We start from the raw sequence: 21,855 nt of genomic DNA on the forward strand, positions 1-21,855 counted from the left end.
GTTTGTAGTCTCTCCCATCACAATGAAAAGTCAAGTACAGGGTTACTTTAAAGAGGTCGTCGAGTAATATAACTTTTTGAAGGCATTATTTTTGATTAAATATTTAAGCAACTTGTTCCGTAAAACATTGTACAAAGATTTATGTGGTGTCCCAATTCCCTTGTCTCACTACTCTGGTGGAATACGTGTGCTACAGCGCGGCCGCTGTGGTTACGGTGTGACCGGAAAGACGCGGGTTTGATCCCGGCTGCGGCATTCGGTGGAGGCGAAATGCTAGAGACTAGGGGTGTGCGAATATCAAATTTTTCGAATACGAATCGAATACGAATATCCACCTTCGAATATCGAATCGAATATCGAATATCAAAGGAAAAATGCCTCCACAGTAACATATTTTATTTAATATGTAGCTATTTGAAAAAAAACACATTAACAGCCTGACTTGGCAACAAACATACACTGCTATCTCCAGAACACAATGTTCAGGGCTAGCACAATGCACATCACAACGCAAGCAAATATCACGGCACAATGAAAGTAATGACTAGATGTTATCATGAAGAAATATGAGTTGCTCCACAGGATCAGGACAGCAGGCGCTCCCTTTTAACAGAGGACCATCCCCCCCCCCTGCCCTGAAAAGTGCACGCTCGCGTCGCTTGGAACAGAAGTGGCTGGTATAGGGAGGTTACATGGGCAAAGCTTTGCCAGACAGGGGTATCTGAAGGTGCCTACAGTCCGCCACCATCACATAGGTCACTGTATTTCTTCAGAAGTGGTCCCGCATAGTGAACGAGTGTAGTGCGGCACGTTACGGCCAGCATAATATGAAATGTACGGTTACATGATCGCCAACAGCGCTGCACGTCGGAGATGCACCAGCAATAAATCATACGTATTGGGGCGCTCTGCGTAGGCCGAGATCGTGCCTCCGTGTACTTACGTGGTTATCGCTCCTCTCAGCACGTTTTTAGCTATACGAACGCAGCAGAAATGTGGAAGACGAGTTATTTTATGCATGATAATCGAATCGCATATTCGGAATTTTTCGAATAGTCGAAGTTATCGAATATTCGAAACTTTTCGAATACACGATTTTCGAATCGAATACGAATATATCGAATGTAATATTCGACGAATATTCGAAACTTTCGAATATTCGCACACAGACCTGTGTACTATGCAATGTCAGTGCATGCCAAAGAACCCCAGGTGGTCAGAATATTCCGGAGCCCTCCACCTAAAACCTCAGCAATTATTATGTTTAAGCACTTAAACGACAAACCTGCGCATCTGCCCTGTGGTGAAAACTTTCTTCTTTACATGCTGGTGTCTTGCCTGTTGAAGAATCTTACCAGTGAAGGTGTATTTTGAAAAGTAGTTCTTCGTTCCGTGGGGTGACCACTGTCTCTTGTGTCACAAGAGACAGTGGTCTCACTGAGGATGAAGGGCATAATAAACCTGCTTGCCAAAGTATCTGTAGCTGCCGTAACGAGAGCACTGTAGCATTGTGTGAAAGGGGAGTATTTCCATGCTCCCGTTTGTAGCATGCAGCTACGAAAGAAATCAGCGGGGTCTTTAGAAAGCTTCGCAGTCTATGAAAAATATCCCCTTGTCTAGAAGTCCTGGACAAGTTTTTTTTTTGTCAACTAGAAAGCTTTCTGAGAAATCCCTATGGATGTAATTTGTAGCTCCATGCTAAAAAATGGGTGATGGAAATTTCTTTTCATGAAGCTACCTTCACTTTGCGGATTTCCACAGGACTGATTCATTATTGTAACACTGTTTGCTGCCTTTGGTGGCAGGCTACCTCTTGCTGAGGCATGGAAGGAAGTGACAGCACGGAAAGAATTCCCGTAATCCTAAAGCTGGTGTTTGTGGCTACACTGCACGTGTTGAATTTTACACACAACTTGGCACATTCCCGTTTAGCATTATGCATTTGAACGAAGCTGTGTTTGATGGAGATCTGTAGCTTGGCACATATTCCGTGTGTGCCCGTGTGCCACAGAAGCCTCTTTAGGGCCCCCTAGTCAATGTAGCAGCTATTGAGGGCCTGATAAATGGCCAGTTCAATGCGAACAGCGGGCATTCATTACATGGCGTTGAGTCCCTTTTATTAAGTAAGGGCTAATGCACAAAACTCTGCAACAAGTGTTTGTATTGTGTATGAATGAGCAGCAAGGCCTCTGTGTCTGGAAAAGTGCCCTGGCAGCATAGCTGAGCTGTGGGCACATTATGCCAAGATTGAACACTTGTTTGAGTTCATGCTCGAGATGCGCCTTAGTGTAAACATGTAATGCGCACCAAGCATTATGCCATAAGACAAGTCTGCATCACGATAAGCAAAAAAAAAATGCTTGTTTCGAATTGACTGGTGAGATTTAACATTCGAAAGAGAATTTGAAATGCGTAACTGCTAGGCAAAGACAAGAGGATAACATGGTCAAGTGCAAAGAGAGAGAAAGCTGTGGTTGCCTGTGTGCATAGGGAAAGCAATTGGAGATAGGCTTTAGGAGGAAGAGGAGAGTTTGTGGGAGATGTATACCCTAACTGCCCAAGATCAATACAGGGTCTATGTAGTGTGCTGTGGATTAATATGGAATTGCTTATTGTGAATCTAGAGCATTGTTCATGGGTGCTATTGCATTCCATCTTTATTGGTATGGGGCTGCTGCTGCGACAAATGGAATCTCCAAGGTTATCAACAGAATGCTGCAGCCGCTAAGTGATTGCAATGACTATTTATTTAGAATTCAAACATCCTACTGAAACAGCTCACATTGGCATGATGCAAGGTGTTTTGCTTTAACTATACTGGAAGAAAAGGTCTTTTTTTGGCAACATCACTTGGGGTTCTTACCTGTTTCTGTCTTTCAGGAGGAAGCTGCATTGCACAACTTGCTCCCAGCTGAAGATGGTGAGCTTGAGCGAAGCTTTTTATGGTTCTAGTTGGGGCTTTGTATACTCGACACCTTGGTTAATCAAGGCGTGGTAAAAGTGCATTGACTGGCAAATGTAACATATACATTAAAGGGGTGGTGCCACCAAATTTGTGGCTTGCGCGTTCTTTGCTGTAAGCGTTTCCTATAGCTCCAGGAAGCATGATGCATGCACCAAGATTCATGTATTCTAGCTAAATATTTTAATATCACCTTTTGATGTGGACAACTTTCCGTTTCGGTTTCTGGGCGCCGAGGTTGGACAGCGACGTAGAAGTGTAGGGGGATTGGTCACGTGACCACACAAGGCTGTGACGCACTTAGCCAGGAAGCGATCGAAACTCGGCGAGTGATGTAGCAACCGATGCTTTGCCGGTAATATAGTGAACTAGAATATATTCTAGTTCACTACAGCCGGTACGTGCGTTGCGGAGGTGGCGGAGGTCTGGAGGTCGCTCGCATCACTACAACAGACCTGGTGTGACGTCACTACAACTTTCGTTGCCCCTCCTATAGAGCTACGTCAGAGTTGGCGCACTAGCGATGGGTTTCGATCGGAAGAATGGGCATTTAGGTGCCCTTTGGAAGTGAATTAAAATATATTCTAAACGTTTCCTGTGTCCGACCCTTCGTGTGGTGTGTCCTTGCATACAGAGGAAACCCACACCGGCTTGTTATAGCCTCGAAATTTGATGCCATACTGCATCGGTCAAACCCATCGTGGGAGGGAAAGAAGCGCCATAAAATTGTGGTGAAGAAGGGTGTGAAGGAAAGTGTTCCAAAGTGCAGGCTTGCATAAGTTATTTCAAGACTGGGAAGGATTAGTGGTAAGGGTCAGTGTTTCAGCAAACCGAAATATGCAGGTGACATTGTCCTCTTCATATGGAGGTTTGAACACTAATATCCACAAAGGAAATGTTCAATAACCTGGAAACCAGACAAGAATTTGTCCTGAAGACATGCAGCAGGAGTGTAAGGATCCAGTCACAGAGGATCCAGCTGATGCAAAGGAAATCTAAATGAAAATCTATGGGAGTGAACCCAGAGGAGGGGTATTGGGGGCCCGACTTTGCCCCTTTTTTGTAGACTACTTTCATGAGTATATCATCACGGACAACTGACTGAAAAGCACGTGGCAAGCACATAGCATTTAAGAGAGAACTTCAGTGCAAATCAAGACGGACCACAAAGACTAGAAGGACAAGCACTGGCGCTTACTAACAACTGCTTTATTCTTCTCTCAGCATCGCGTATATATGCCACAACCACAATCATTGCAGGCGCACGCGTAGCGTCATATTGCATACGTAAAAACCAGTGTTGGGCAGTATCGAAGATACATGTATCTTAGATACTATCTTAGATACTCTATGGGTATCTTGTATCTGTATCGCGATACGTCTCGAAAGACGAGTATCTGTATCTGTATTTCCGATACATTCGATAAAGTATCGTGTATCTTAAGATACAAAATACTTCTATCGCACCACAACCGTGCGAAACAATTATCGCTGGCCAATATCCGCTTCTCAAGCTGGTACTGGTGCCACTAAGCCATCTGAATAAGTCTTAGGGCAGTGACGCAATTTTATTTTTCCGCCAGAGTCCTCCAGTGAGGGCAGAAGATAAGGACGACAAGCGCGCGGACGTCTACGCCTAGCCCACGTACCTTTTGTTTTCTCGATCTCTTTTTCTTTTGAGTTGCGCAGTGCCACGACACTTGCTCTTAGCAACAGTCCTGCGCCGCGTACTCCACAGCGCGCTGCGTCTATCGCGCAAATTTTGATATTGCTACAGCGTCGTTATTAAAGATTCTCTTGCGTCTTGCTCCGTAACGAAATGTGATGCGTGCAAGAATGGGGTTGGTTTGCGTCCTGTAAATTTTACATATCAGCGATTGGAAGGATCTCGTGGATGTAAGCTTGAATTGCATGCAGTGAATTAACTTATATGCAAATAAGATTCTAACAACTTTAGCGCCACTGGTACTGAAGCTACATCTACAAGAGCAAGCGTTTATCTAAGTGAAAATATCTTGGCGTACCGTATTTTTCCCTTCCTGCTACATTTGTTCAAAGAATTTATGAAATCATAATGTCATTATTTGCACAAGTGCTTTCTTAGCTGTCATTTTGCATCCCATACATTACCTAGGTCTCTGCACTGCTTGTCCGGTCTGGTCACTGCAGTAGGTCTTTTGTAACGCGCTCCCAAAATAAGATCTCGGGGGCTTTATTCTTCTGTCTGCTTTATTTCTACTACTGTTTTACACGTTGCCAAGGCGATTTTGAAAACAAATATATAATTATGTGGGTGTGCTTGAGTATACAGTACAAAACATTCTGCTTACCGCTTAGAAAAATAGCGAAATTGAGTTTGCATTATAATAATGGAAATCATTAGGAGCCACCTTAAAGATGTTAGGAAGGGGATTCGAGAAACGTTGTTTTACTGAATGCTCCCTTTTACTCATGAGCGTCCCAACGAGCCGTTTCAGGCAATTTTCCATAGGCACCGAATTTTCTATTGTCTCGACAGGTAAGTTGACGATACTTCATGCTCATAGATATTAAGGGCGCCCTCTGTATTGTGTTTCTGTACTCATTCAATGTGAATGTTTGACACACAACCACATCTCTATTTTGCTTATATTTGCTTTCCTGTTTTAGGCTTCTTAAATACTTTTCTTATTACTAATCGCTACGTAATGTGAGCTAAAAGCGGCAATAGCGCCAATAGCGGCGGCGTCCTGCGACGCTCTATGCAACTATACAATACGTCTGAGATGCTTCTGTGTTGCACACGTTCTCTCGTTGAAGAAAAATTGCTAAAAGATTGCACGTTAGTGAATCTGTCAAAAAAGAATCCTTTACGCCAGCAGATAAGTAGAATATGAATATTCATTGCAGTTTTACGTCATCTGCGTATACACCAGGGGTCTCAAACTCAGCTTATAGCTAGCGGGCCGCAGTCGCTAAATTTGGTTGCAAGGGCCGGGACAGTGAGGATGGTGGGAGAGAGTTTGAAGAAAATTACGATTTAAAGGAAGCCTTTCCCATATCTCATATATAGGCCATTTCTGAAGGGGATTTGGAGTCAGGATTAGAGAAACATCGATACCGATGTGCACAACGAGTGAAATCTGGACGCATATTCTAAAATATAGAGTTTTTGTTCCACGGTTATGTTTCAGCACATGGTGATCACATGTTCCTCACGAACGGAATGCTTGAGACCAATCATGTCTGTGCAGCTCACAAACATACTCATTTCGAAAATAAAAACAAATGGAATGAAGACGGTCATGTGTGTGAGCCGGGCCGCTAGCGAAAGGTCTCAAACCTCTAGTATACACCATGCGTTCCACCCCGCACCCCCCCCCCCCCCAAAAAAAAAAGAAAATGTCGCTACCAGCGATGCTGCTCCTGTACACCTGTCCCGATATACGGTATTGTGCAAACTGTCTTTTACGGACAAGGTAAGAGTCCACACCGGTATTTGCGCCGTCGTGGGAAGGATTCTTATTGAAGTTATTGTGATCATACGGCAACCCGCTAGCTGGTCGGCAAGCTGAGCAGCGACTCCCATCAATTGCAAAAATAACAAGCAAGAACCGCTGTCAGCGAAGTATATAAAGAGTTGTCCTGTGAACAAGCTAAAACAAACCCCAATAAGTTCTTTTGGAAGGAAACTAATGTACTTTGAGCAAGCAGGGCAAAACTTTCGAGATACTAACAGACATTTCATTCAAGTGAAACAAAATAGGCCACAGTTAAGAAATTTTCAAGCAGACATTTTGTTACATTGGCGTTTGCTGCTACATTATATGGATCTATAATAACAAATTTGATAATGTATCGAAGTATCTTAAGATACAATTGCGAAGTATCGTATCGGATACAATTATTGCGGCAGTATCTTGTATCTGTATCTCCAATACTTCTTGTCTGAGTATCTTGTATCGTATCGCGATACAATTTCAAAGTATCTTTGCCCAGCCCTGGTAAAAACATAGATATGCCACCAGGACACGCCACACCCACAGTCCTTGCTTGCACACGCGTAGCGTCGTATTGCACACGTAAAAACACAGATGTCTAACCAAGACGTGCATGCATGAATTCATATTCTGAGGAGCACATAGAGGTGTCACTGATACAATCAGCTCCTTCTTTCCTGATGTGATATGCTTCCAAAGCAAGCCGCGCACGTTCATTATTGCTTCTGCCGAGAATCAACGTGTCGCAAAATCGCGGGGCACAGTTGTGGCAGGAGTTAAGATGAGCAACAAGATGTGCTCCTTTGTCAACATTGTTAGTTACTTTTTGTGCATGTTCCCTAAGTCGCTCGTTTATGCAGCGCCCAGTTTGCCACGTAAGTCTTGCCCCAAACCAGAGGTATGGCATATACCACACAGGTGCTGCAAGGGAGATAGCAGACACCGTGCTTGATTTGGCACCCATGTTTGCTACCACCGCATGTGCGGGAGCACAGCTTAGAGAGCTTGTTGAGCGCAGGGAAAACCATGGGGTGGAGATAAGGCATCACAACAGGCTTGAACGGTTCACGTTTACAGGTCGCCCTCTTACTGGCTTTTCTTTTCTGAAAGAGGGCTTCGGCAACAGCTGTGCGCAGCGACATAGGGTAACCTGCAGCCAAAAGTCAGCGTACCTAATTATCAAAGCTCTCCTGCATTTTATGCTCACACGACTTTTTGAGAGCCGATTCTATACATGTGGACACTATTCCTCTTTTGACAACTTTTGAGTGGGCTGACTTAAAAGACACCAGCTCCTTTTGCGCGTGGGGACTGTATGTGCAACACACGTGACGGTCGCATACTTCGAGACTAAGGTCCAGAGCTTGTAAAACATTATTTTGGGTCAGCTCATGAGTGAAAGTAAGCCTTTGTCTGTGCTGCTTAAAAACATTTAAAATGTGAATCACCGTCTCCTGGTAGTCAGAGGTGACATTTCAGAACGTAATAAAATCATCAACGTATATAAAACTCTTAAAAAAATCAAGTCATTAAAAAACATTGTCTAAGGACCTGTCAACATGAGCTAAAAAAATGTCGACAAATACAGTTTTTACGTATGCATGGTAGACGACGAATAGAAACAGCGCTAGACACGGGACGAGAAGAGGACACATACACGGCGCTGATACACGGCACAGTCATTGTTATTGTTTACGTATGCAATACGACGCTACGCGTGCGCATGCAATGATTGTGGTTATGGCATATATATGCGATGCTGAGAGAAGAATAAAGCAGTTGTTCGAAACATAGACTTTCCTACAATAATTACTAGAGGGAACTCTGGCGCTAGTGTCTATGGGAGCTGCAACGTATGACGCTTCAGCCAGCATGGGAATGATGGGTAGTACACAAATTTGTCTAAACTTCGTTCTTTCGGCTCCGTTTGGCTCCGCGTCGGCTGCATCCGCTTTGTCGCAAAACAAAGTTCAGCAAAAGTCAGCAGTTTTACTTCACCACTTTAACTTTTTTAGACTCACCAAATCAAACGTGTTCACGAAGTTCACAACAGTCTATTCTTTTATCCAAAACGAACGCCAAAACACAGCAATAATTAAAGCCGCAAGTGCGTTTGAAGCCGCAAGCACGAAGACTAGGCAAATTTGTGTACTACCCATCATTCCCATGGTAGCTGAACGATCGCAGCGCCTGAGTCCCCTCTAGTTAATTTTAGGAAACTCTATGGTTCGAAAGCGCCAGTGCTTGTCCTTCTAGCCTTTGTGGTCCGTCTTGATTTGCGCTGAAGTTCTCTTCTTAAAACGTCTTTATTTTGTAGAGCGAAAATAAAGTTTAAATACAAAAAGCCATGCAAGTAGTGATAAAATTGGAAATAGTAGTAGTAACATTAGAGGTGGAAACCAGGCAGTACGAATGGTGTACACGATATTCCAGTTCAAGTTTAGAGGAAATCTGGGCAGACCATAGAGAACGTATACAGCAGTCTACTACAGCAACATTGGTGCTGGGGTCAAGTAAACACAGTCAGTGATCAAATAAAGTCAAATTTTATTGAACATCATACAGGTATCAAGGCGATGAACAGAAAGCCTGCGCAAAGGCTCCACTACGAGACTGTGGCAGCTAGTCATAAATTAGAGGGCGTGATGAGGCAGACATAGCTAGGATGTAATTTCCTTATGCAAAATGGGTCATTGTAGGCCTGTGGCAGAAACGTCTAAAATTTCATGATATATTCTAATAATTGTGATAATATATTGCAAAGATGAAAGGACCAGTTTGCTTTTTTTCATATTCATGCAGGCTTGTTATTTACACACACTGCTAGAGGGGCATGTCGTGTAAGGAAATTAGAATGCACACTGAGGAGAAATCAGCCCTGAGGCTCGTGTGCTGCACACGATCGTATGTTGCGATTGAACTTCAACACACGCTATTCATCCGTGCCTTTCAGATACCCGCGCGAGTTTCCTTCTGGTTTACGACAAGATCTTCGAGCAATGCAATGGAGCACGAAGGGGCCAGAGGGGTACTTACATGTTGTATATACGCCTTCAGCATTTGCCCCTGCAGGGAGCTTTATAATTGTGCTTTCTGTAAATAAAGTATTTACTCATGAACATATGTAAAGGGGGCTATAGGGGTAGGACCCCCCGCCGGAATAAAATCCTGGCTACGTCTCTGAATAGCCGTATGTGCCAGCTGTGAATACGGGAATCGAAACTCGGGTTCAGAGGGCGGCCAGGAGGTAGCATTAGAATACAGACACGTAGAACTGTGTATGCGTTTGTCCGCCACACATTTCGCCGGATGTATACGCACGCGCTCGCTTTTAGCATAAAGCTTTGGCACTTTACGCGAAGAGACCCTTGCCTTGTTGAGCACTTGCTGTGTGATGTGAACCTTTGAGGCAGAGCGTTGTCTGTAAGAATGGACGAGTGCACTCTTCGGAGGGTGCACTGCTCAATTCGCGGTGAATGTCGTATGCCCTCCCTTGTCGACGCCACGTCGTGTGCGAGTGGCATTCCATTATGGTTGGTCTTTCATCGCGAGCGCAGGTTATCGAGCGATGAACTGTTTGCCGCCGCCTTTGTTGCAGTCCTTCTGCATCTCCGTAGTTCATCGCTCCCTGGCCATGCCATACTGGAATGAAGCGAGTTCAATGATGGTCCAACTGCGCCATTTTGCTACATACCCCTGCGCACATTTGATTACAGCTTGCGCCAACTGCGCCAAAGGTCACAAGCCCACCTGTTTGCATGGCATCGGATCATTTATGGCCCAAAAATATTCTTGGTCTGGCAACAAACGCAGTAAGACCCCTTGCAGAAAGCCTAGCAACACTGTGTGCCTCTATGGCAACATTGGGGCGGTCACCAGCGGCGCGCCATTGTGAAGGAAAACACGCCGCGTCCGGCCTATGTTACCTATGTACTGGCTGCGCGGCATGCGACCTTTCGGCATTCTCTCTGGCGCTTGAAGTAAGAATTCAAGCGCTTTCACGGCAACAGCGAACATGCCAACGCACTGCTGTGTCCCTGTGTGCAAGCAATACGGATACGTTGACAAGTCCGGACGAAAGGTACGTATCAGTGCACACGCACCGGGCCATCCGTGTCCCCGATTTCGCGTGCGGTTTTTGCATAGGTTTAATGTATTGGCTCGGCACTATAGTGGTTTGCGGTGTTTTAATTGCTCATTCACTCAATTGTTCCTTGCCTGACTGACACTCTTAGTGGGGCTAAACCCGCGTCACATCCGCGCGGTGCATTCAACGCCGATCGGCAAACTTGCACGATGTCCCAAAGTGGCACGCACTTTTGCTTCGCATCGCTCGTTTATTTTGTGTCACTGCGAGTTCGCAGTTTAGCGCTGCTCTGCAGACGAGCGTTGGGCTTGCATGTTAATCCATAGCAAACTTTTTTTTCTGGACAAGCTTCGCGTGCGAGCCGCTGCCGTGCCCAGTGTAAGTATTTGGTTGTTCGGCTGAGCATTCATTACCGCTGCGTTATGCTAAACTCGCATTACACGGTCAGTTTTTATGCATAACATTTGTCGGTCGTGCGCTTCGCCGTGCATAAATTGAGACACAAGATCATAACCAAAGCTCTTTATTTTCAGGTGTCATACCACAGGTTTCCCAGCGACGAGGGAATGAAGAAAAAATGGATCGCTGCCATAAAGAGGGACGAAGGGCCGCTGTTTAAAATATCTAAAGCGACCAAAGTATGCTCATTGCATTTCCTGGAGGCAAACTACTGGGGAAATGTTGCTAGTGGTCATTGCCTCCTCAAAGACGAGGCTGTACCATCCATTTTTCCATTTCGGAAAACCAAGCCCCCAAGAAAACCTCCTCGACAGCGAACGTCTTCAGCCATTCCTGCTTCCAAGAAGAAATGCACCGAGCTCCGCCCACCAGCTGACAGTCCAATGGATTTGGCAAATGCACCCGATGAGAACGAAGCCCCGCAACAGGAGATTGTCGCAGACCAGAATGTGCTTCAGGAGCCTGCTCCTACTATCCACAGCGAGCTCACGAAAGCAATTGCTGTGCTGGAGGCACAGCTTGCCACAGCTAAAGACCAGGCATCTAAGCAGCAGGCAGAATTAGCCGAGCAGGCAGTGCAACTAAGCAAGGCTCGTGCTGAACTCGCTAGTTGTCGGCCTGAGCTGGAAACTGCGAAGAATAAGCTGAAAGTACAGAATAAGGAGCTGGATGTACTTCGAAGCGAGTTGATTACTTCCCAGCAATGTATGGACAAATTAAAGACTCAATATGCACCTTTTGGCATAGAAAAATTCGAAGAATGTGATGAAGACATTCAGTTTTATACAGGACTGCCCGACTATGCAACCTTTGTAGATCTATTGGACTATCTGGACCCTGGTGAAAATGGATGCAACATAATGCGACATCACAGCACCAGAATACACAAGAATCAGGATTACAGGGGCCGGCCACAGAAAGTGAGTGTACCAAACCAACTGTTCATGGTCCTCATAAAGCTTCGTCTCAGAGTGTTCCACCAGCACCTTGGACATTTGTTTTCGGTATCTGTTAGCACAGTGTCAAGAATATTTTCCATTTGGGTGGATTTCATGTACCTACAGCTGACAGCATTGACAATATGGATGTCACGGCGAGCTATTGACGAGGCAATGCCTCTGGCATTTGTGGAAAAGTACCAATCGACTCGTGTGTTGCTCGATGCAACAGAAATACGGTGCGAAGTGCCATCGTCATTTGTGACACAGTCTGGCCTCTACTCCCATTATAAGTCCACACACACACTTAAAGGACTGATCGGTGTGTCACCAGATGGGCTTACCACATTTGTCTCGGAGCTTTTCAGCGGGAGCACCTCAGACAGAGAATGTGTGAGAAGGAGTGGGTTTTTGGACCTAGATTTTGACATAGGTGACTCTGTGATGGCAGACAAGGGGTTTCGAATTGATGACCTTGTGGAGGAGATCGGTGTAGAGCTAAACATTCCACCCTTCCTCCGACGTGACAGGTTTACTGCTGAGGAGACTCAAGAGACCCAGGAGATTGCTGCCCTCCGGATTCATGTTGAAAGAAGAATTCAAAGAATTAAGTGCTTTCACATATTTGATCGCCCCATTCCAATTTCATTGGTACCAGTGGCTAATCAGATGTGGACGATCTGTGCCATCTTGAGCAACTTTCAGTCGCCTTTAATTCAGGATATGGAATCCAGCTAGGTACAGTGTGCTTGTTTTGCATAATGCGCACTGTGCTATTTTGTACTCGCTGGGATGCCACAGAGCCTAAGCAAATAAAGTATGCTGCATGAAGGGTATATCTGAAAGGCCACTGCCCAACCTCCTCATATGTAGGGCCATATTCTGAGATTATTACTTTGAGCAACTACTTTTTGAGATGACTACTTTCGATTTGAGCGATGTAGTGTCCGACATGTTCAAGAAGTGAATCAACTACTTGCCAATGACATAAGTTGCTCTGGCTATTGGCGTTTTCAAACAACTCGCAACATGGTGAGCACCCTGTGCGCCCTGAGATTGTGCATCTATGTTGTCTTCACGCCTTTAGCCTCTCAATATGCTAAAATAACACGCCTACTTATTCATCTTAATGCTCTGTACAAGTGCACAGCAACCAGAGTGGAATTTTTGAGGGTACTGGCTTCTAAGCAGAGGCTAGGCTTGCGTCTTGCAACTTCAAATATAATGTGTTAAAAAGTGCTTTCAACATTGTATTGCTTAAGTGTAATGTTTTTAAAGAAGCACGCATGCATGAAACGTATTTCTGCTGAGAGTTTAAAACTGCACACTCGCATATTTCAGTCAATATGCTGTGCACATCTGCCACAGAACAATAGAAGAAACTACCATCTGAGTCACTGAAATGGTATGCTTCAACACCAACTGACGATGAGAGGATGTTTATTCCCGGAATGTCCAGAGCACTGCGACGTAACATGTCGCCAGAAATACAACATGGCACCATAAATTTTTCTGGTTTTTATCACCAGCCAATCTGCGTGCAGCAAAAGCAATAATTTGGCGATGTCTCCAAAAGTTCTTGTATCAGAATATGACCCCTGAATGACACCAAGCATGACAAATTCACTCCTTCACATCCAAGATTACCAAGGAGGAAATTTCACTTGCACAGTGCCTTGATGGCGACTGCCTCCACAAGCAATTTGTAATGCGTACAGGACTGTGACAGCGCAAATGGCATTCTGCATTTTATTCATTTCGAAATAACAAGCCAATGAACACAGCTCTTTAATGTGTCACAGTCTTGTACTGCTGTCACACAAGCGAACAAGCGCAGATTGAGCAAGTGCAAGCACACGAATGTCACTCTGGTGGTGCTCTGCTGCACAACAAAAATAGAAGTGTACTTAAGGAATCGTGGTAATAGCAATGGGTGAGTCAGTAACACAACACATATTTGTTATTTCAGGTCAGCTGCTTCAAATAAACTTTAGGTGCAAATATGGTGGACACAGCCATTGTACGGCGTGTGCTTTAGCAAGCCCCTGGCTGCCATAAGCATCATGAAAGCAGTAGTATTATGAAGTTCCGGATCTAACGAAGACAGCTTCATTCTCTGGCAAGCATCAATAGGGTTTATTGACATAAACCCGAATCAATAAAGCTAGCATGTAACCGAAGTTGATTTCACTAAATTTTACCTCAAATAAGTAAAAAGCTGCGATTTTTTCCGATTTTGACACAGATACGTTTTTTTAGCATACGTTTTCCCTTTATTGCAATGAGATATTTAAGCATCCTCATCGCAACCCACACACTCAACAGTGCACTGAACAGATGGCAGTACTTTTATGTGTATGTGGGCAGCAGTGGTTTATAATCCCCATAACTGCTTTCACAGGAACACTACAGCGGTTGCTTTTATTATTTTATGGTTTATGCCAAGGTCAATTTGTCTCGGTCGGGAGAGTTGGAATAAAAAGCAGTGAAAGACCTACTGCCACACGCATCAACATGTGGCATAAGACTTTTGAAGCACAGCTAAGCAAAGTGGGGCAAATGATGAAAAGCAAGAACTCTGTCGATTATTTTTTGCGAGTATTCTTAATCTTAAACATGACAAAGTCAACGAGTAATTTACTTGAAGGTTTATCTGGTGTTTAGCTAAATACTTCACTACCTCATTTTTTTCGTCAATTGCCAGAAATGCAGGCAGTCTGCCAATGTGGGCTTGTGTTTAGTTCGGTGCATTGTCCGGTCAACAAGGCGTTGCTCACTTTTGTGCAGTGGTATTGCGTGCATCTTTTTACATCTACTTCTGTTTATGTGACCAAGAGTGCTGATCGGCTCCACGCAACATTTTTTCTCGGCCTGCCCACACTATCGCAGCGCTTGCCACACTATCTTAGCATGTTGGCTGTCTGTCAGCTTCACGCAACTCTCTACCGAACCTTCATCGTACAGACATAGAAGGCTCTGGGTCCAGGCCACCCTTACGGACTTTCCGCATGCGCAAGCTTGGGTTAGTTCCAAATGCAATTTAACTAAAATTTTGATCACGGTCATCACTTCATTAAATCAAGTTTCAGCTGTAATTTGTGAGTGGTCATCACTTCGTTAAATCAAGTTTCAACTGTAGAACATTTTAGTAACGGCATTCCTAACAATGAAAATGACGGGTTAACAACACTACTGACTCCGCTTTCTTATTTTTGAGCAACTGCTACTCAGGCTGGACGGACGCAGCGTTTGCAAATGCACTGGCTGGCAAGTGTCGCTAAGTGTTCTCATGTGACAGCGTGCAAATGACAATAGCAGCAAAGTGCACTCATTTGAATGCATACATGCCAAATAGCAGACTCATTGCTCAGCAGTTTCCATAAACGGCAGCAGAGTATTAAAGTAAAAGTAGTTCAGCTGGTCTCTCATTCCATCCCACTCAGCTTTGTTCAGCTGAATTCGTTCAATTAAAATGAAATCTTTTCCGTACACTACAAAGTTCCCCAGCTCAGCCCAGAAACTCCCATTTGGCCTACTAATTGTGCATAATAGTAGTCCTCCCTCTTCAGCCTTGGGCCACTGTCAGTCAGCTCGCTACAGAATGTGGCAGTGGCAAGTTCTTCTCCCTTCTTTTCACGGAGGCTATACGGGCACTTAATTTCGAGTACCCCATATGAGCCTTCTGCGGGATCATACACGAGCCTGTCAGGTGATGCTCCCAGCCAAGGAAAGGCAGGGTTGACCAGCAGGCCGCAGTGCGCAACGGTGACGTCGTGACCCATGTTTTGAAGCACTTCCTCGTAGCGCTTTGCAGCTATGGGCTCATTGGAGATGCCGTACCTGCATACAAATTCGTAACAGCAGATGAAAATTGAGCCCATGCCAAACTTGAACAGATTGCATGCCCTTGGCACGCACAAATATATGCGTGCAAATATACATATTTGTGTTTAACTGCCCTAGCACCACACATGAGCCCTCCTGTTATGCTGGGACAGCAGCCAAGTGTGGCACCCTTTGCATCAATAACCATATCTGTGGGCCACAATGGTATGTGTTGATAAGTTTGAGAGTGTTCTGCTTTTTGCTCGAATTGTAAGCATTCGCATTACAACTTGTTCAGGAAAAATGGCTTACAAATCAGTTTAAATGTCTCATGAGGCATACAAGTTTATCAGCTCACATGTGGCGTAGGTTAAGGTGCGTGCACAAAATGGAGTCAAATTAAGCTGCTGAGTGAAGCTAGCTCCAAAGATTGGGTAGTTTTGAGCACATTGAAGTGGTCAAAATGCACCTATCGAAGCTATGAAGACAAAGTGTATAGTGTTATGAGAAGCACAGAAATGAATACATTGCCTGCCTTCTCAGTGTTATTGAGCTACTTGTCTTGGCTGGGATGTTTTAAGAGTTGAACTAGTCGCAATGTATTTGCTATCCTACAGTATCCATAGGCAGGCTTAATCAGGCTTCTACCTTTGTTGAATTGTCACTCAGCTCAGCTACAATGGTTTCATGTAGTGAGCACGTTTTAAATGCCCAAGTACTTCTATGCCGAGTCAACAAGAAAACTGTCCATCTGCGACATCAGATGCTCATTGCCAAAAGAAAAAAATTAAGCAGGTGTTACACTCTTGTAACACAAGAAGGTTAAACCCAGATGCACTCATGCAAGACAAATTAGCCGTAATTAGAAAGCACATATGTCTGCCATTAAAGCGACCCTCTGAAGACCTCATGCAAGCACCTTTCTTTTCGCATGTCTTTCAAAGGACTACGTGGGGGCATCCTGTGTGCTCATATTTTGTCTTCACCCAATAATGAAAAGGGTGGGTAGTTAAGCATAATTGTTGAATTAGTTAAAGGCAAAATAAGAAACAGCCCGAATATCTACAGGCTAGTGTGAATAGTATGCGTTCAGTTCAATTTGCTTCCAGTACACCTTTTGATCTTTTCAAGTGTTGGCCCAAGTTACATGGGACTACCCAAATAATTCTGCAGAGCGTGCTCTTTCTGTGAACAAGAGATTTCAAGCAGTTTGTGCACCTGATAGGAGCCACCCTTGAGAGGTCTCTGCTAGCTGTGATCGCTTGCAGGCCTTTTGATGACCACTGCTGCCTCGCAAGCACGACACCAAAGTTTGACGCCGTCAGCCTTGGAGCCCGCTCCTTCTGCCAAGTTGCGCTACGCGACTGCTGCCTTGTGTCACGTTCCAGTGTCAAAGATGACTCCCTGGTTGTTCTCACCTTCTGCGAAATAGAGAAAACAGAACAGTGGTAACAACCATGCTTGTTAAGAAACTTAACGCAGGCCAACGCTCCTTGAAAATGTAGCAAGAGCGCCAAACATATTCTGTATTTACGTGCTGGAAACTGCTCAGTGTGAAAGTAGACACAGCAACACAGGTGGGACGAGGACAAGCGCTGTCTGCTTTCGCGCTCAGCAGTTTCAAGTGTGGAATACCAACTAGCCTGCTCCCACACGTTACATGATGGGCTGTTCAATATTGCGTGCAGGAGACGCCGGCACAGCGTAATAAACATAAGCACCTATGCGAAGGCATCACAGCTTAACAGGCCTCGGTATTGTCTGGGAAAGATTATGTAGGCATACCTCAAGAATTCCAGAGGTTGTTTGGTGAACAGCTGGCATCCAAGGCTCAACATCCTTGAATAGGTCCAGAGTCGGCACCAGCTGGGTGGAGGCAAGTGACACCGGTGTAATGCCGGACAACTGCGCACTAAATCCGTGAGGCAGCAGTGCCTGCTGGTACGCAAGTGGTGATGAGGCTGGAGCCAGGCCGTATTTGGTTTCTTTATACGGCTGCCCCGGCGTCAACGAGAGCCCTCGGGCAAATGGATTGTTGGCATCTCTTGCGAGTATGCTGCGGCAAAGCTTCTTTTGTGCAGCTGCTTGTTCTTCCTTCGTGCGTGGGTTCACTCGCCGCTCTGTTGGCCTGGCAAGTTTTGGGACACTCAGGCCGCCTTCTCTGACGCTCCTCCAGTCAATCCCTTGAACAGAGCTGCCCTTAATGACCTTTCCACGTGGCACCCGCCATTGCTGTGGCAAATCAGTGCACGTAATGTCTTCAGGTGCTTCTGAGAAGCCTTTAGACTGGAGCAGGGCAACCATGCGAAGCATGCTTAGCAAGTGGTTGCATGCAACCTGGCCAGCAGGGCATTCACAGTTGCCCCCAACAACTTGCCCTTGCTGGCCAATAGCTGCGTGGACAATGTAGGGTGACGCATTCTTTTTTTTTTTTTGCTCCTGTAGCATTGTGCCCTTATGAGGACAAGCCCGTCACTGAAAAGAAATGCGCACGAATCAGTATGTCATCTGCTATGAGCGGTAGTACACACGAGCACAACTATGCGTAGGAACATTCGCCTTGGAAGACTAATGATGTCATAACATGCTCTGCACTCCCTTGCAGCGTTTTAAATGAGGGCGTGTGTCTAACATTTCATTTTTAGGTATCACCCTACAACTTTATTCGTGTTCGTTCCTTATTCCTCATAAACCTGGCATACCATCACACGCCCCTCTTTGCCATCTGCACCTATGCGTGCAGCTCCTTACGAGGACAGCAACCACTCAAGCACACTGCGTCCAGCAGAACAGGTCAAGCCATCTCGTAAACGTAACCGCGCATTACACACAACACAAACAAAGTATTTGAACATGCTGTTATAACTACATGTCGCCTGAGCTGCTCGGGGCACTTTTATTTTTGCGTAAGGCGTACGCGGCTTGCGCGTTTTGCTAAACAGGTGCATTGCCAGAGGCGTAGTCAGGGGGGGTTCAAACCCCCCCCCCCCCCGAAATTTTTCAGTTTTGCTTGCGTATATATACACGCACACATACAAACGCATGCACGAACATACATAAAGTATGGTTGAACCCCGCCCCCCCCCCCCCACAAAAAAAATTTCTGCCTACGCCCCTGTGCATTGCCCTCACTAACACGCCGAGAATTAAATCGCAGCGCTAGCAGGGACGAGCGCATACCGTTCGCGACCTTTCTCTTTCGGCTGCTTATGGTCTACGGCCTCGTCCGACGCGCAATAAAGTTAAATTACTGTGTACGAAAAAGAAAGCAGCCACAGTGGCGTGCGATTAGTTCTCTGTTGAACTCTGCCATGCATGTTGCTTGTAATGCTGTTAAACAACAAAATAGTACAAGTTTACCTAGGTGTAAGCTTCCCTGCAGCTAAAGCGTTTGCTAAGAAGCACCCTTGAGACAAAGAAAAAGCATTACCTTTGCATGGAGCTGTTCGTCTTCACCGTCGATGCGATCAAGTAGGACTCGACGGTGAAGTTGTAGCTGCGGTCGTAGCAGCGCTCTGTCGTCGACTTGCTGCGATAAAATTCAACAAGCCTCTCTTCGTTTAGAGGCGGCAGGCAAGAAAGGTCACTTTCCCAGCCGGTCGTGGGGAAAACAATCGCCTGCGACGCAGATGCCATTCTAACGAGTGCGGAACAGAACTAGCGCAGCCAGACGAAAGTATGATTTTCCTAGTTTCTTTCCTTTACCATGAGAGACGCTGCCCAGTGTTGCCGGCAGCGCACAGCAGTGGCCAGTGTTGCCGGCGTTTTTGCAAGGGGTCTATAGCTGGAGCTTTTCATAATATTTCATCATCATCATCATCATCATCATCAGCCTGTCTACGCCCACTGCAGGGCAAAGGCCTCTCCCATGTTCCGCCAATCAACCCGGTCCTGTGCTTTCTACTGCCACGTAATACCTGCAAACTTCTTAATCTCATCTACCCACCTAATTTTCTGTCTCCCCCTCACGCGTTTGCCATCTCTTGGAATCCAGTCAGTTACCCTTAATGACCACCGGTTATCCTGCCGACGTGCTACGTGCCCGGCCCATATCCATTTCTTCTTCTTGATTTCAACTATGATGTCATTAACCCCCGTTTGTTCCCTGACCCACTCTGCTCTCCTCCTGTCTCTTAAGGTTACACCTATCATTTTCCTTTCCATCGCTCGCTGCGTCGTCCTCAATTTAAGTTGAACCCTCTTTGTAAGTCTCCAGGTTTCTGCTCCGTAGGTAAGTACCGGTAAGATGCAGCTGTTATATACCTTCCTCTTGAGGGATAGTGGTAGATTACCATTCATGATTTGATAATGCTTGCCGAATGAGCCCCAACCCATCCTTATTCTTCTAGTTATTTCACTCTCATGGTTCGGCTCCGCGGTTACTACCTGTCCTAAGTAGACGTACTCCTTTACAACTTCCAGTGTCTCGCCACCTATCACAAAGCGCTGTTCTCTACCAAGATTGTTCCACATTACTTTAGTTTTATGCATATTAATTTTCAGACCTACTCTTCTACTTTCCGTATCCAGTTCAGTAATCATGAGCTGCAATTCGTCTCCCGCGTTACTCATCAATGCAATGTCATCAGCGAATCGTAGGTTACTGAGATACTCTCCATTAACTCTTATCCCTAGCTCTTCCCAATCTAGGGCCCTGAAAACCTCCTGTAAACACGCGGTGAATAACATTGGAGAGATCGTGTCTCCCTGCCGTACGCCCTTCTTTATTGGGATTCTGTCGCTTTCTTTATGGAGGACTATAGTGGCTGTGGATCCGCTGTAGATTTCTTCCATTATGTTTATATAGGCTTCGTCGATGCCTTGATTCCGCAGTGCCTGCATGACTGCTGATGTCTCCACCGAATCAAATGCCTTCTCGTAATCTATGAAGGCTATGTATAGGGGTTGGTTGTATTCCGCGCATTTCTCTATCACCTGATTGATAGTATGAATATGGTCTATTGTTGAGAATCCTGTACGAAATCCTGCCTGGTCCCTTGGTTGATTGAACTCCAATGTCGTATTAATTCTGTTAGCAATTACTTTTGTAAATAGCTTGTAGACAACCGACAGTAAGCTTATGGGCCTGTAATTTTTCAGGTCTTTGACGTCCCCTTTCTTATGGATCAAGATGATGTTGGCATTCTTCCAAGATTCTGGAATCCTCCCCGTCGAGAGGCACTTCGTATACAGGGTGGCCAGTTTCTCTAACATAATCTCTCCACCGTCTTTCAACAGGTCTGATGTTACCTGATCCTCACCAGCTGCTTTGCCTCTTTGCATTCCCTTTAGGGCTTTCTTTACTTCTCCTGTCAATACTGGTGGGATGTCAGATTCTTCTGCGCTATTACTGCTTCTTACGTTATCATCCTGACTGTCTCGGCTGCTGTACAGATCTCTGTAGAACTCTTCCGCTACCTCAACTATTCTATTCATATTGTTTGTGACCTTGCCTTCCTTATCCCTTAATGCATACATCTGATTTTTGCCTATGCACAGTTTTGTCTTCATAGCTTTGAGGCTTCTTCCGTTCTTTAGAGCCTGCTCAATTCTCTCCATATTATACTTTCTTATGTCGGCTACTTTACGCCTATTGATTAACTTCGAAAGCTCCACCAGCTCTATTTTGTCTGTTGCAGTTGAGGCTTTCATAGCTTGACGTTTCTTAATGAGGTTTTTCGTCTCTTGGGATAGCTTACCAGTGTCCTGTCTAACAACTGTACCCCCGACTTCCACTGCACACTCCTTGATGATACTAGTCAGATTATCATTCATTGCGTCAACGCTAAGGTCGGTTTCCTCGGTTAAAGCCGCGTACCTATTCTGAAGTGAAACTCTGAATTCCTCAACTTTCCCTCTCAGAGCTCTATCATTAATCGGCTTCCTGCGTATCAGTTTCTGCCGTTCCTTCCTCACATCAAGTTGAATTCTAGATCTTACCATTCTATGGTCACTGCATCGGATCTTGTTAACTACTTCCACATCCTGTACAATGCCCGGGTGGCCGCACATTATGAAGTCTATTTCATTTTTAGTTTCGCCATTAGGACTCCTCCACGTCCACTTACGAGTAGCCCGTTTTCTGTAGAAGGTATTCAAGATGCG

At 45.2% G+C, this 21,855-nt stretch overlaps 1 protein-coding gene across 1 annotated transcript; it reads right to left on the minus strand.

Annotated features, from left to right (window-relative positions):
• Positions 1–14,292: 14,292 nt before the first annotated feature.
• On the minus strand, positions 14,293–18,599 carry LOC119389913 (uncharacterized). The gene is made up of 3 exons (XM_037657346.2): positions 17,536–18,599; positions 16,969–17,171; positions 14,293–15,765 (listed from the first exon to the last, which is right to left on the minus strand). The coding sequence occupies exons 1-3, from the start codon at positions 18,196–18,198 to the stop codon at positions 15,417–15,419; spliced, it is 1,215 nt and encodes a 404-aa protein (XP_037513274.1). The 5' UTR covers positions 18,199–18,599; the 3' UTR covers positions 14,293–15,416.
• Between the last annotated feature and the right edge of the window lie 3,256 nt (positions 18,600–21,855).

Source organism: Rhipicephalus sanguineus, chromosome 1, assembly GCF_013339695.2.
Source record: "Rhipicephalus sanguineus isolate Rsan-2018 chromosome 1, BIME_Rsan_1.4, whole genome shotgun sequence".
NCBI lineage: Eukaryota > Metazoa > Arthropoda > Arachnida > Ixodida > Ixodidae > Rhipicephalus > Rhipicephalus sanguineus.

Bases quoted from the DNA above. Each gene is read 5' to 3' on its own strand.
- LOC119389913 (XM_037657346.2), bottom strand. From the start codon at position 18,198: ATGCTACAGGAGCAAAAAAAAAAAAAGAATGCGTCACCCTACATTGTC. The intron at 17,172-17,535 runs GTATGCCTACAT...TCTATTTCGCAG, and splicing joins CAACCTCTGGAATTCTTGAG to AAGGTGAGAACAACCAGGGA. The intron at 15,766-16,968 runs GTGCACAAACTG...ATTTGTATGCAG, and splicing joins TCAAGGGTGGCTCCTATCAG to GTACGGCATCTCCAATGAGC.